We start from the raw sequence: 16,116 nt of genomic DNA, 5'->3' as shown, positions 1-16,116 counted from the left end.
TTTCATTCTTTTACAGGTGGTTGACCAGTTTTCCCAGCACCACTTGTTAAAGAGATTGTCTTTTTTCCATTATATATTCTTACCTCCTTTGTCAAAGATAAGGTGTCCATAGGTGTGTGGATTTATCTCTGGGCTTTCTATTTTGTTCCATTGATCTATAGTTCTGTCTTTGTGCCAGTACCATACTGTCTTGATGACTGTAGCTTTGTAGTATAGTCTGAAGTCAGGCAGGTTGGTTCCTCCAGTTCCATTTTTCTTTCTCAAGATTGCTTTGGCTATTCGAGATCTTTTTGTATTTCCATACAAATTGTGAAATTATTTGTTCTAGTTCTGTGAAAAATACAATTGGTAGCTTGTAGGGATTACATTAAATCTATAGGTTGCTTTGGATAGTATACTCATTTTCACTATATTGATTCTTCTGATCCATGAACATGGTATATTTCTCCATCTATTTGTCATCTTTGATTTCTTAATCATTTATAGTTTTCTATATATAGGTCTTTTGTTTCTTTAGGTAGATTTATTCCTAAGTATTTTATTCTTTTCATTGCAATAGTAAATGAAATTGTTTCCTTAATTTCTCTTTCTGTTTTCTCATTGTTAGTTTATAGGAATGAAAGGGATTTCTGTGTGTTAATTTTATATCCTGCAACTTTACTATACTCACTGATTAGCTCTAGTAGTTTTCTGGTGGTGTCTTTTGGGTTTTCTCTGTAGAGGATCATGTCATCTGCAAGCAGTGAGAGTTTTACTTCTACTTTTCCAGTCTGGATTCCTTTTATTCTTTCTTTTCTCTGATTGCTGTAGCTAAAACTTCCAAAACTATGTTGATTAGTAGTGGCAAGAGTGGGTACCCTTGTCTTGTTCCAGACTTTAGGGGAAATGCTTTCAATTTTTCATCATTGAGGATATTGTTTGCTGTGGGTTTATCATATATGGCTTTTATTATGTTGAGGTATGTTCCTTCTATGCCTGCTTTCTGGTGGGTTTTTATCATAAATGGATGTTGACTTTTGTCAAAGGCTTTCTCTGCATTTTTTGAGGTAACCATATGGTTTTTATCTTTCAGTTTGTTAATGTGGTGTATCACACTATTGATTTGTGAATATTGAAGAATCCTTGCATCCCTGGGATAAAGCCCACTTGGTCCTGATATATGATCTTTTTAATATGTTGTTGGATTCTGTTTGCTAGAATTTGGGGGTTGAGAATTTTTGCATCTATGTTTATCAGTGATATTGGCCTGTAGTTTTCTTTTTTTGTGGCATCTTTATCTGGTTTTGGTATTAGGGTGGTGGTGGCCTCATAGAATGAGTTTGGCAGTTTACCTTCCTCTGCAATTTTCTGGAAGAATTTGAGTAGGGTAGTTGTTAGCTCTTCTCTAAATTTTTGGTAGAATTCACCCGTAAAGTCATCTGGTCCTGGGCTTTTGATTGTTGGAAGATGGTTTCTATTCTTATGCCTTATCTTATAGGCTTTCCAGGTGGCTCAGTGGTAAAGAATGTGCCTGCTAAGCATAAGATGAGAGTTCAGTTGGTCCCTGGGTCAGGAAGATTCCCTGGAGAAGGAAATGGCAACCTTCTCCAGTATCCTTGCCTGGAAAATCTCATGGACAGTGGAGCCTGGCAGGCTATGGTCCTTGAGGTCATAAAGAGCTGGAAATGACTGAGAGACTCAACAACAACCTTCTCTGTATTTTAATGAGGTATATGAAAAATAATGCCCAGGACGGAGTTCAGAAAGTTTTTGGATGGAAGGGAATCAGGGGACCTGGTTTGGGTGTTACTCCATTGCATGTTCCCAGATTAGTGAGCATGAAAATACCAGAAGCCAAACTAGGCAGAAATAGATCAACCAAACTCTTGGAAGTTTGCAAAAGAAATTGGGGCAAGTGAAACTATGGATAAATGGGAATAGGCCATGGAAGGAAGTGAAAACTCATTGAACTTTGTCAGATAATAGTGTCTGGGTGCCTTTTATTAGAGCAAGAATAGGAGTAAGGAAAGAACATGAGTCTATAAGTATGTAGTATATATATATATGTTATATATTATACATACACACACACACACACACACACACATATGGTCCAACTGGTCAAAAAATGGCAGATAAGAGCATTCAAACTGAAAAATAAGATTGTAGGAACTATTGTGATCAGAGTCAATAGTTACATTTTCTTTGAGGGCAAGTTGAGCTAAAATGAAATGAATTTTAGGTGTTTTTGTTTGTTTGTTTTCCCCTTGATTAGCATTACTTGTCACAGAGCTAATAAATCACATCAAGGTTTGTTCAAAAACTGATTCTAAAATCTCCAAGAAACCAATATTTTTAAAAAGAGTATTTTCAGAGACAAACATCAATTTAAGTTTAGATTTTGTAACTCGTTTAATTATACAAGTGAAATCCATAGGAGGTAAACAAGAGCAGATATTGTTTTCCTTCAGGTCCTTATTTGTAAGCTACACTTCTAGCAAAAGGAAAAAAGGGAAAAAAACAATGGAAAGGATGAATGGGCGAAGGCAGAGCCATATGATTTCATATGATTTTGTGTGTGTGTGTGTGTGTGTGTGTGTGTGTTTAACCTTCTACAATTTCCTGAAGCACATTGTTAAACCCTGTGAAGCCAGAAGGGTATATTCAAGTGCACTAAGGTGTATATTTTCATTTATTATCCACATGGTTTTCTTCTCAGAACTGAAAGCATGTTTGTCCCTCTCTCTGGATTCAGGAAATCTTTTTTTTTTTTTTTTTTTTTTTTTTTTTTTAAGCAGTGCTTGAGTAGGGGAAAAAAAGAAGTGGAAATAGTCCTTCGATTTTCCCAGGAGATTTATTTCTGCAGCAAGAGTGGAAAAACAGCACCCCATAGCAGTTTTCCTAAGTTCATCCACCCTAATCCATCTGTGCCACGCCTCCTTCTGTTTTCTTCCTGTTTCCCTCCTTGCCACCTCATCCTGTCTCATCTGTATTTTTCCATGACTCCATTTGCCAAAATAGTGGCCTACTTGAGTAAATGGGTTAAGGAATGGAGATAGCAGTGGCCTGGAGGAAGGAGGGCACAGATAAACAGCAGAGCAAGTTCCCGAATTTGGGGTATGGGCAACGGGCTAAGAACGGTTTTGTTTCTCTCTTCTTGCCTGCTTCCTGCCTTCATCCAACCTGTGTGACTCAGTGACTAAACAACAACACAACCTAAACATGAGGCAAAGATTTCTAAGTGTCAGTGTAAGGACAGAGGAGGGAAGACCAGTTTGTAGGCTATTGTGCTAATCCTGGTGGAAGATGGTGGTGGCTTGCAAAAGCAATGGTTGCAGTGAGTGTGGAAATGAGCAATTAGCTTCTGCATATGTTTGGAAGAAGAAGGCAGAATTTTCTGGAAAATTTGGCACAAGTTAGGAGAGGAAGAGATGTTGGCCACATCAGATGAGCTTGGTGTGAGTTATGGTGGAGAAGCTGTTATAGAGAATGGGGAGCACATGAGGAGTTTGGTTTGGGATATGATAAGTTGGGACTGTCAAGAGAAAAGTTTTTGCTTTTCATGGAATTTAAGGAACAGTCTAGATGGGGAATAAATGAATTTGAAAATCATTAATACAACTGAGGTTTATAAACCACAAGTTTAAATGAGATTACTTAGAAAGGACATGTTGATAAAAGCAAGGAATTCTTCCAAGGATTGAGCCTTGGAACACATAACACTAGTGTGTGTGTGCTAAATCACATCAGTTCTGTCTGACTCTTTGCAACCGTATGGACTGTAGCTTGCCAGGCTCCTCTGTCCTTGGGATTTTCCAGGCAAGAATTTTGGAGAGGGTTGCCATACCCTCCTCCAGGGGATCTTCCCAACCCAGGAATCGAACCCATGTCTCTTCTGTCTCCTGCATTGGCAGGCAGGTTCTTTATCACTAGCATCACCTTGGAAGCCCAAGGAATACTAGAGGATGGGAAAATAAGGAGGACCAAGAAGTGACTGAGCTGGGATATACACATGAAAACATACATCATTATTTTAATCATATTTCAGTTATCAATTCACATTTATAAATATGAATATTATTTTACTATGTGCTTTATTTTTCTTTATACCTCAAAAATTATACCTACCTCTAATAACAATATGCTCATGAACATATGAGTGTGTGTAGGTACATATGCTAATTAATAGGATATTAAATAATTTAAATATATATTAAATCAAAGTGTATATCATATATACATCCATCTATATACTTTATTCACTATTTCACCAATATAAAACTATTATGATACTACTTTCAAATATTTACCCATGATTTGCTATAATATTTATATCCTATTAAATATTTTTTGTCCAAACAAATATTTTGTCTTTGTCTGATTGATAGTTGATTCAAGTGTTTGGATTCAGTTTAAATTTCAGAGAACTATAAAATAGAATTTAGCTATATTCTTTTTATCTCGATAATTAAATTATACTCATAACTTTCTATTTAAAAAGTATAACTGTTAAATAGCATGTTTAAAGAGTAAGACAATGAATAGGTAGATGAAATTTATGCACACGTAAATTTATTTTATGGGTTGTGATTTTTTTTTAATATACCATACTATTTCAAATTGGACACCAACATTGGCTTTTATTGTGGAAAATGAGTCTTTCAGCCTCACTAGGTAAGATGCTCATTATTAAAAGACTTAACCAGGAGAACCGGTGCGTACTACACAACTCTGTTCAAATAGAAACTGACTCAGGAACGTGGGGCAGGAGTTACAGTTATGTCCCATGATGGGATGGTGATTGAAGACTGCATTAGGGATGGAGAGGAAGAAGGTGGGAATATATTGGGAGCGGAAAGGTGAAAGGGTGATGGAAAAGTTTGGTGGGACTGACACTCATAATGAGAAGTGAACCAGAGCGATTTGTGCTGAATATAGAGTGCAGCAGAAACAGACTCACAGACCTAGAAAAAAGACTTGTGGTTGCCAGCGAGGTAAAGGCAACAGGTAGAATGGGAGTTTGGAGTTAGCAGATGCAAACCAGTATATATAGAATGGTAAACCGCAGGGTCTTACTATATCCAATCCTGTGATAAATCATAGTGGAAAAGAATATGAAAAAGCGTATGCCTATATATAACTGAGTCACTTTGCTGTAGAGCAGAAATTAACAGAACATTGTAAATCAACTCTCCCTCAATTTTTAAAACAACAAGTGAAAATAAGACTAATATTGAACAAAACTGTGAACATAAAGTTGGTGTACAGAAGTTGCCTTAGAGAAGGAACTTTGATCGGGGTTATTGTGTAGTGTGACCAGAGGTGGAGAGGACAACTATAGTCAAAACAGTGGCAGCTCATGTCTCTAAAATGTGCTTCACCGTTCACCTGCATCAGGATTTCCCAAGGTGCTTGTTAGGAAAGCTGCAACTCACTGCAGCAGAATCTCTTGTTGTTGCCAGGGCACCTGCATTCTATATTAAAAATACTCAGGCCCTGACATCATCCCCAAGTGAATCTAATGCCTGTTAAAATTTGAGGACCACTGAACTAAGGTATAAGGAAAGAATATGCAAGAAGTAAATCTTGACAATGTATTCTCTCCAGTGGAGAGGAGACTCTCAGGGAATTTGCCGAGTAAGAAATGTGTAGATAAAACAATGAAAATGGAAAATGTTCAGAAATAAAGTAACAGTGAACTGCCAGGGAAGTACGGTATGAGTCACGGGGGAAGGTCATGGTGACAGAGGTCAAAAAGGGGCCGTGGACTGGGACTCCTCTGGTGGTCCAGTGGGTAAGACTCTGTGCTCCCAATGCAGGGGGCCTGGGTTCCGTCCCAGGTCAAGGAACTGTTACAGATTCCACATGCCACAGTGAAGATCAAAGATCCTGAGTGCCACAACTAAGACTTGGCTCAGTCAAATAAATAGGCAAATAAAAATAAAAAATTAAATTATAATGATAAAAAAGTGCATGGGAATGAACATGTGAGAGACCAGGAATGACACACCCAGAAAGAGGACAGATCTGTGAAGATAAGGTGGGAAGTCCACACTGGCTTTCCTGAGCTAAGCCATGGGAGGCCTGCCATCCCCATAAGATGAAACCAGAAAGCAATTATAACGATAGAAGAGCAGATCAGTTAAAAGGGACTATGGAGCAGCCCCCGCAGGCTGCTTTCTGAGTATGGTCCTTAAGAAGTCATATTCTCGGCTGTCAAAAACGCTAGGTATTAAATGTCATCCCCACTCTGATCACACATCAGTAACTTTATGTATTTTTTTCATTGAAGTATAGTTAATTCACAATGTTATGTTACTTTTATCACTGTACAGCAAAGTGATTCGTTTACACACACACATATTCTTTTTCAGATTCTTTTCCCGTATTAAGAATAGTTCCCTGTGTTATACAGTAAGGTCCCTGTTGGTTATCTATTTTATATTTAGTAGTGGGTATGTCAATATCTTTATATAATAATTTTTTTGCAGTAATAACACAGAGTTGTTTGATTTACTAAAGATTCTGGTGAATTTAATTTTGTATCCAGTCTGAGTACAGGTGAGTAGGAGGACATTCCAGTTCATGATTTTTGTTAAAGGCTTCAGCATAGTCTCCCAGGAGATCAGAAGAACCAGAATGAGAGAGAATTGTCAGGGACTATTGTTTTCTCTCTCTTCCTCACCGTTGTTACTTGTCATCTGCTTCAGTTTGCATTAAAATAAGTGGTGTGCTTTATTTTTAAACTCCTGCTTCTGAAATTGAAAAAAAAAAAACTTTGAGTACAAAATTAAGAGAAGATTCTAATCATGTTTCTTAGCCTTTATAAACTTCTATCCTTCATTCACCTTCTTGTCCTATCTCCCAAATAGTCCAAGCAACCAAGGACATTTTAAATATAATAGTGAAAAAAGTAAATAAAATAATAGATTTATTGTATTGTCTCCCTAAAGAAATGAATACTTTGTTCTTTAAACCATTAGCGTAAAGGGAAGGGAGAGTTCTTCTGAGATATTAATTTTTCTTATTGGGTGCTAATATTTTAAAATAAGAAATGGAAAGAATTATGAGGACCTACTGTATAGCACAGGAACTCTGCTAATGTTATGTGGGAGCCTGGATGGGAGGGGAACTTGGGGGAGAATGGGTACGTATAGATGTAAGGCTGAGTCGCTTTGCTGTGTATCTGATACTGTCACAACATTGTTAATCAACTATATTCCAACATACCTATGGCTGACTCATGTTGATGTTTGGTAGACACCAATGCAATTGTGTAAAGCAATTATCCTTCGATTACAAAAATAAATAAATTTTTTAAAATGGAAAAAAGAATAGAAGAAAAGTGGAATTATGGGAATGTTAATAATTGAGCTGGTAAATGTAAAGAGAATATTCAATATACTCAACAGGGGTTGCAAGGTGAAATCCAGCAAAGGGTTTATGTGCCCATGGGTCATAAAGCCAAACTCAACTCTGATAGCAAAGTAGGGATTTATTGCAGAACACCAAGAAGGAAGTGGCAGGCAAGCCTCAGGGCCACTCCATCTTGGTCTTTTGAGTTTGGGATTTTTTTTTTTTTTAAAGGGGAAGAAGAAAGGGCCAGGATAATCATAGTTTCAAAGTGTAAAGCATCTGCCTGCAATGTGGGAGACCTGGGTTTGATCCCTGGGTCAGGAAGATCCCCTGGAGAAGGAAATGGCAACCCCCTCCAGTACTATTGCCTAGAAAATTCCATGGATGGAGGAGCCTGGTGGGCTACAGTCCATGTGGTCGCAAAGCGTCGGACACGATTGAGCGACTTCAGTCACTCACTCACTCAATCATAGTTTCGGGAGTCCAGGGTATCTCTGGTTTATGATTCTCAGGCCACGTGGTCCATAACTTGAGCCTGTTAGTTCATCATGCCCTGGAGGAACAACCTGAGTTTGTAAGTTAATGATGATATCTACAACAACAATTATAGTATATTGACAATGGTATAGACAACAGCAATTTTAATCAACTGTTTGGTTGATGAGCACAAGATTGAGGTCAAAAAGGACAAGAATGGGTATCAAATTTTGAATAGAGATAGGAATCATAAACTCTGTAAGGGAACTTTGCTTTAGGAAGACTTAGTTTCAATGGTATAATGAAAAAAAGCGCTGATGGTTGGATGTCAAGGGATATAACCAAGTGTTGCACCCACCCTGTCAATGTACCAACTGTGGCCACTCTCCTTTTTCTTTGAAGTTTTGCTGGAATGTCTCCTTCATCTTTCTTAATGCATCTGGACAAAGACGTCATCATTTGATGGAATTCTTACCCCCATAATGTGCTTAACCAATTCTTAAATGATGATTATGAAAGTAATTCTTTCATTTGTAGTCAGTTTTAGATATTTTTGCAAGCCAAATGAGGAAACTTCAAGGCGAACAAAAAGGGTGGTGAAAAAAATAGCATAATGGAATTTTTATGTCATCAATGTCCCTTTTCTATCCACCAAAATTCTCCATATGCTCACTTAGCCTTAATTTATATTCTCCCCATTTCTCAGCTATTAGAATTTATGCCTTCTGCCCTAAGTATCATGGGGAAGATATACATAGTAATTATTAAATTACTGCTCTGTGTCATGCACTATTTTAGGCATTTCATGTGAATGATGGCCGATCTTACCCACCTCTTAGAACTGTTTGATTAATTATTCCCACTTTCCTGATGAGGAAACTAAGATTACGCTAAGATCACCCAGCCTACTAAGTGGCAGAGCCAGGATCTATATCAATAATGGCCTAAATATAAAGGCTCAAACTCCTCTCTCTGTACTGTGTGACCTCAGGTTCATTAGTAATTAAATTTGTTTTGAATGCTAATTCTTGACATATGTAATCATGAAAAATCTTCTTAGTGCTTAAGCAAGGACTAGAATCATTTCACCTAGTCTTTCAAAATATCTTGGTCATTTGACTTGAAAAAACTCAGAATATCACAAATATCTCTTAAAGTAATTCTTATCTGTTCAGTAGGAAGTAGTGCTATTAGGAGTTCTGTTTATCACTTAGCATCTGGTCCTAAGTGCTGACAGTTCTTTCTGCTTGTTGTGTAATTCGCCTTTATCTTTGTTGTTGCAGTACTGGATACCAGTTTATTTACTATTCACCTGAAAACACAGCCAAAGCAAGAGAAGTTCTCAGCAACATCAATCAACTACAACCTCTGATAGCAACCCATGCAGACCTACTGCTTAATTCTGCAAGCCAGCATTCTCCAGACAGCTTGAAGAATTCTTTAAAGATGCTTTCAGAAAAAGTAAGATCCAAATTGTCACTGCAGTGGGGAAAACGAAATACCCAAATCCCCACTGGTGTTGCTTTCTGCATACATTACCTTTCACAGCATCTGGAAATGTAAAATAGACCAGGTTAGAAAGTAAGCTTCAAAGTATTGCCACAGGATCAAAATGAATTGGCCTCATTCTCTTTTCAAATCTTACTGAACATTTTTTTTTCCTAGTAGGAAATGAAACCTATTATTGGTTGAAGTATATTTTCTCTTTTCCTTGACATCTTTCATTTTCTTTGCTTCATGGTTGTATTAAATGAATTAAATTAGATTTTGAAAAGTATTTTCCTCTGGCGAGCACCTAATTTTTATGCATATGAAGCTAGCCCTTTGAGTAGGAATGTCACTTCATTTGAGAGCAGAACTTTCATGTGGATTCTCATCAGTAGCATGGGGTGATTCTTGTGCCTCAGTTTGCTTTCTACAATATTGTCTCCTGGGAGAAGGTTCTAAAAATTTCCAAAATTATTAGTTAATGTTTGAAATGTACTGGGACCTAGGTCTGTATTCTTCCAAAGGTGACTTGCATTTGTATATGTAAAGAGAAAAGCTAGTCTGGCATGGGGTAGATACTCAAACATCAATTTCCATAATGAATCAGGGCATCTGAATGATATGGAGAACCAAGATAGGAAAAAATCAAATTGCAGCTTGATTAGAAATGCAAAGTCAAATGTCTTAGAGTCCAATTCTGGTACACTCATTCATAACCTCTGCATCCTGAGGACATTTTGCAATTTATTATGAGATATTTCTAATAAATATGCCCTTGAAGAAACTGACCAAAGAAAATTCTCAAGATAACATTTTAAAATAAAATAGTGTAGTTTATTGCATCCCTGAAGTATAGATTCCTAGACACTTGAATACTATATCTGTATATATATATTTGACTCAGATATGTTCATTTGTACCACTTTGCCCTTACTTAACATTTTTTAAAGTCTATATTATCATGTATTTTTCTCATAGGATGTGCTCAACATCTATTTTCAGAAGAAAAATAGCTAAGATGTCATCAGAAAAGTCGAGTGAATTGTCTAATAAACTAAGGAGTGAAAAATTAAAACCCAAGACTTCCAGTTCAAAATGCAATCTTCCTTCCATGCTAGGAAAAGAGAGGAAAAAATTGACCCAAATTTTACAACTACCTACATTGTCCAGTATCATGCTAGTGATTACAGTGGCTTAGGTTATTTCACTGAACCTTCAAACTGTGTGTCCATATTATCTCCATTTCACAAAGGAAAAGATGGAAGCTCAAAGAAGTTTAAAGCATGTACGAAATCAGGCAGGTAGAATCAAACCCAGGATTCAAACAAAACTAGCGGTCAGACCCAGGGTCTAGTTGACTCAGGAATGGAAACCCTTTATGGTATTTTCCATGTAATATATGTTTTGATATTTCCTTTGTTAAAAAATAAAAAATTATTAAACAAACTCCTTAGCAATACTTAAGTATTTTAATAGTCAATGAATATGTTCTGGCTAAGAAAAAGGAAGGAGTAGGGTGTTGCATAGAGTAAAATAATAGAATTGTTTTCAGTTCCATTTCTTTTTTGGATTTGTAGATGAGGTGAGGGCTTCCTGGGTTCAGCTCTGCAGAAAATTCTAGCAGTTAGTACCCCACAGTGGTGATTTCAGAGCTTCTTCCCGTGTATTGGGCAGGGCTTTGTCATTCCATGCATCGTTTACAACTTGCTGCGGTGATTTGGGGGAGGGGGCAGGGCATGTATAATATTTTCACCTCCTTTAATTCAGCATTGGTCCAACTTTTGTCCCTTTATTTTTTTACTGAGTAGACAAGTTTTGTCTACTAATAAATCTGTCAGCACTTGGAATCAGAAGGATTTTTTTTTTAGGTTAAGTTTGCAAGCCATGCATTTCTTTAAGAATTCATGCCCAGAATTTCAAAGAAGTACCTAAGTTAACAGAGTTTTGCATAGTGTATGAAGACAGTTACTAGCTTGTGGTTTACAATAAAGTATCATCCACGAGGGCTTCCTTGGTGGTTCAGAGGATAAAGAATCTGCCTGAAATAAATCTAGCATAAAAGGTAAATCACATAAATAGCACTTTAAATTTTAGTATAGTTTAATATTAGCAAGAGTTAACTTAAAATATTTTGCCTTTAAGGTCAGGGACTTGCACACTATGGATTAGAGAATAAATCTTTTCTTTATTGATAGCCCCCTTTTTTCTATTATTGAATGTGAACTGGCATATTTGGAAAACAAGTTCTTGAGTTATTTTCTTAGAAAATCATCCTTATAGATATTCAGTACATAATAGGGACCTAACTGAATTCCCACAGTAAAATTTTCTATAAATTTTTCATGTTCTAATATGGACAAACTCAATTAAGTGTTTCTAATTTTTTAATTCTTAGTATGTCTTCTGACAGATAACTGGATTTTGTTTGTTGCATATTAGTTTATGGAAATATTCAAGAAATTATCTAATTTTATGATGTAGGATTATAGCCAAAGACAAATTCTGACTATACATGAATAATCCAAACAGAGAAGACAAAGCATAAACCAAAGTTTTAACATAAGATATGAAAGGTTAGTAATAGAGTGGGATAAAAGACACATTTTACTTTTCCCTAGACTAAAATTACACTGCACTAAGACCAAAAAAAAGACAAAAAGAGGAGGGAGAGAGAGGGGAAAGCAATGTAAATAAATTCAAAATGAAAAAAATAAAGACCTAAATGTAAGCATATATATTATAAATTAAATGTATGTCTGACATTAGCTTCAAATACACATGATAGTCTCCATTTCATAGAGATGGATAGACCTTGTTTAAGAAACCCATAATTATTCTGGGGCTTCCCTGGTTAACTCAGAGGTAAAGAATCAGCCAACAAGGCAGGAGATGTGGGTTTCAACCCTGGGTCAGGACCTGAAGGAGGAAATGGCAATGTACTCCAGTATTCTTGCCTGGGAAATCTCATGGATAGAAGGTCCTGGCAGGCTACAGTCCCTGGGATCGCAAGAGTCTGACACAACTTAGTGACTAAACAAATAGTAACATTATTATTCTGCTCCTCACAAAGCAATTTCTGTCACTAAGTTGTGTCCTAATCCTTGTGACCCCATGGACTGCAGCATGCCAGCCTTTCCTTTCCCTCACTATCTCCTAAAGTTTGCTCAAATTCAGGTCCATTGAGTCGGTAATACTTTCAAACCATCTAATTCTCTGCTGCCCCCTTCTCCTTTTGCTTTCAATCTTTCCTAGCATCAGTCTTTTCCAGTGAATCAGCTCTTGACATCAGGTAGCCAAAGTATTAGAGCATCAGCTTCAGCATCAGTCATCCCATTGAATATTCAGGTTGATTTCCTTTAGGACTGACTAATTTTCTCTCATTGCTGTCCACGGGACTCTCAAGAGTCCACACAATTCGAAAGCATCAGATCTTTGGCACTCAGCCTTCTTTATGGTCCAACTCTCACATCCATCCGTGACTACTGGAAAAACCATACCTTTGACTATATAAACTTTTGTTGGCAAAGTGATGAGTCTGCTTTTTAATATGCTGTTTGTCATAGCTTTTCTTCCAAGGAGGAAGGGTAGAAGAAAATTTCATGGTTGTGGTCACCATCTGCAGTGATTTTGGAGCCCAAGAAAATAAAATCTGTTACTGCTTCCACTTTTTCCCCTTCTATTTGCCATGAAGTGATGGAGCCGATTGCCATGATCTTAGTTATTTGAATGTTGAGTTTTAAGCCAGCGTTTTTACTTTCCTCTTTCACCCTCATTAAGAGGCTCTTTGGTTCCTCTTCGCTTTCTGCCATTAGGGTAGTATCTTCTGCATGTCTGAGGTTGTTGATTTCTCCCAGCAATCTTGATTCCAGCTGTGCTTCATCCATCCTGGCATTTTGGATGATGCACTTAACATATCAGTTAAATAAGCAGGGTGGCAATATACAGCCTTGTCATACTACTTTCCCAGTTTTAAACCAGTCAGTTGTTCCATGTAAGGTTCTAACTGTTGCTTCTTTACCTGCATACAGGTTTCTCAGTAGACAGGTAAAATGGACTGGTATTCCCATCTCTTTAAGAATTTTCCACAGTTTGTTGGGATCCATACACTCAAAGTCTTTATCATAGTCAATGAAGCAGATGTTTTTCTGGAATTCCCTTGCTTCATCTATTGCCTATAGATGTTGGCAATTTGATCTCTGGTTCCTCTGCATTTTCTAAACCAAGCTTGTACATCTGGAAGTGCCCGCTTCACATGCTTCTGAAGCCTGTCTTGAAGGATTTTAAGCATAACCTGGCTAGTATGTGAGTTGAGTGCAACTGGACAGTAGTTTGAGCATTCTTTGGCATTGCCTTTTTTTTCAGATTGGAATGAAAACTGACCTTTTCCAGTCCTGTGGCCACCACTGAGTTTTTCAAATTTGCTGACATATTGAGTGCAGCACTTTTAACAGTATCATCTTTTAGGTTGTGAAATTTTAGCAGGAATTCCATCACCTTCACTAGCTTTGTTAGTAGTAATGCTTCCTAACCCCCTCTTGACTTCACACCCCAGGATGTCTGACTCTAGGTGAAGGACCATGCCATTGTGGTTATGCAGGTCAGGGCTTCCCTGGTGTCTCAGGCAGTAAAGTGTCTGTCTGCCTGCAAGGTGGGAGACCCAGGTTCAATCCCTGGGTCAGGAAGATCCCTTGGAGAAGGCAATGGCAACCCACTCCAGTACTCTTGCCTGGAAAATTCCATGGATGGAGGAGCCTGGTAGGCCATACAGTCCATGGTGTTGCAAAGAGTCAGACACGACTGAGCTACTTCATTTTCACTTTCAAGACCTTTTTTTACAGTTCTTTGGTGTATTCTTGCCAACTCTTCTTAATCTCTTCTGCCTCTGTTAGGTCCTTACTGTTTTTGTCCTTTATTGTGCCTGTCGTTACATGATATCAACAATTGGTGTCTCCAATTTTCTTGAAGAGATCTCTAGTCCTTGCTATTCTATTATTTTCCTCTATTTCTTTGCATTGTTCATTGCAGAAGGCCTTGCTATATCTCCTTGCCACTCTCTGCAACTCTGCATTCAATTGAGTATATCTGTCTCTTTCTCTCACCTTTTGCTTCTCTTCTTTTCTCAGCTGTTTGTAAAGCTTTCTCAGACTACCACTTTGCCCTCTTGCATTTCTTTTTCTTTGGAATGGTTTTGGTCACTGCCTCCTGTACAATGTTACAAACCTCTGTCCATAGTTATTCAGGCACTCTGTTTACCAGACCTTGAATCTATTCGTCACCTCCACTGTATCATCATATGGGATTTGATTTCGGTCGTACCTGAATAGACTAGTGGTTTTTCCTACTTGGTTTAATCAGAGCCTGAATTTTGCATTAAGGAGCTGATAATCTCAGCCACAATCAGCTCAAGATCTTGCTTTTCCTGACTGTATAAAGCTTTTCCATCTTCAGCTGCAAGAATATAATCAGTCTGACTTCAGTATTGATCATTTGATGATGTCTCTGGAGGCTCAGATGGTGAAGAATCTGCCTGCAATGCAGGAGACCCGGGTTTGATACCTGAGTTGGGAAGATCCCCTGAAGAAGAGATAGGCTACCCACTCTAGTATTCTTAGGCTTCCCTGGTGGCTCAGATGGTAAATAATCCACCTGCAGTGTGGGAGACCTGGGTTCAATTCCTGGGTTGGGAGGATCCTCTGGAAGAGGGCATGGCAACCCACTCCAGTATTCTTGCCTGGAGAGTCCCTATGGTCTGAGGACCTGGGCTACACTCCATGAGATCGCAGAGAGTCAGACACGACTGAGTGACTAAGCACAGCACAGCACAGGTGTTTAAATAAATTTATATAAAAATGCAATGGAAATTCATTGGGGAAATGATATCTATGTGCAGAGTAAACCATTCCTTATCGATACCTGACACATATCAGTTCAGTTCAGTTCAGTCGCTTAGTCATGTCTGACTCTTTGCAACCCCATGAATTACAAGCACGCCAGGCCTCCCTGTCCATCACCAACTCCTGGAGTTTACTCAGACTCACATGCATCGAGTCAGTGGTGCCATCCAGCCATCTCATCCTCTGTCATCCCCTTCTCCTCCTGCCCCCAATCCCTCCCAGCATCAGAGTCTTTTCCAATGAGTCAATTCTTTGCATGAGGTGGCCAAAGTACTGGAGTTTCAGCTTTAGCATCACTCCTTCCAAAGAAATCCCAGGGCTGATCTCCTTCAGAATGGACTGGTTGGATCTCCTTGCAGTCCAAGAGACTCTCAAGAGTCTTCTCCAACACCACAATTCAAAAGCATCAATTCTTCGGCACTCAGCCTTCTTCACAGTCCAATTCTCACATCCATACATGACCACTGGAAAAACCATAGCCTTGACCAGACGGACCTCAGTCGGCAATATAATGTCTCTGCTTTTGAATATGCTATCTAGGTTGGTCATAACTTTCCTTCCAAGGAGTAAGCATCTTTTAATTTCATGGCTGCAGTCACCATCTATAGTGATTTTGGAGCCCCCAAAAATAAAGTCTGACACTGTTTCCACTGTTTCCCCATCTATTTCCCATGAAATGATGGGACCGGATGCCGTGATCTTCGTTTTCTGAATGTTGAGCTTTAAGCCAACTTTTTCACTCTCCTCTTTCACTTCCATCAAGAGGCTTTTTAGTTCATCTTCACTTTCTGCCATAAGGGTTGTGTCATTTGCATATCTGAGGTTATTTTTATTTCTCCCGGTAATCTTGATTCCAGCTTGTGTTTCTTCCAGTCCAGCGTTTCTCATGATGTACTCTGCATATAAGTTAAATAAGCAGGGT

General features: G+C 38.1%; 1 protein-coding gene across 1 annotated transcript in view; it reads left to right on the top strand.

Annotated features, from left to right (window-relative positions):
- Positions 1-16,116, top strand: part of INPP4B (inositol polyphosphate-4-phosphatase type II B) — a 736,226-nt gene that overhangs the window by 572,719 nt on the left and 147,391 nt on the right. Inside the window, exon 15 of the mRNA XM_018061563.1 lies at positions 9,096-9,273. Coding sequence (XP_017917052.1) covers positions 9,096-9,273 — 178 coding nt within the window. The remainder of the gene's footprint in view (positions 1-9,095; positions 9,274-16,116) is intronic.

Source organism: Capra hircus, chromosome 17, assembly GCF_001704415.2.
Source record: "Capra hircus breed San Clemente chromosome 17, ASM170441v1, whole genome shotgun sequence".
Lineage (NCBI taxonomy): Eukaryota > Metazoa > Chordata > Mammalia > Artiodactyla > Bovidae > Capra > Capra hircus.
This window is presented reverse-complemented; position numbering and strand designations above follow the sequence as displayed.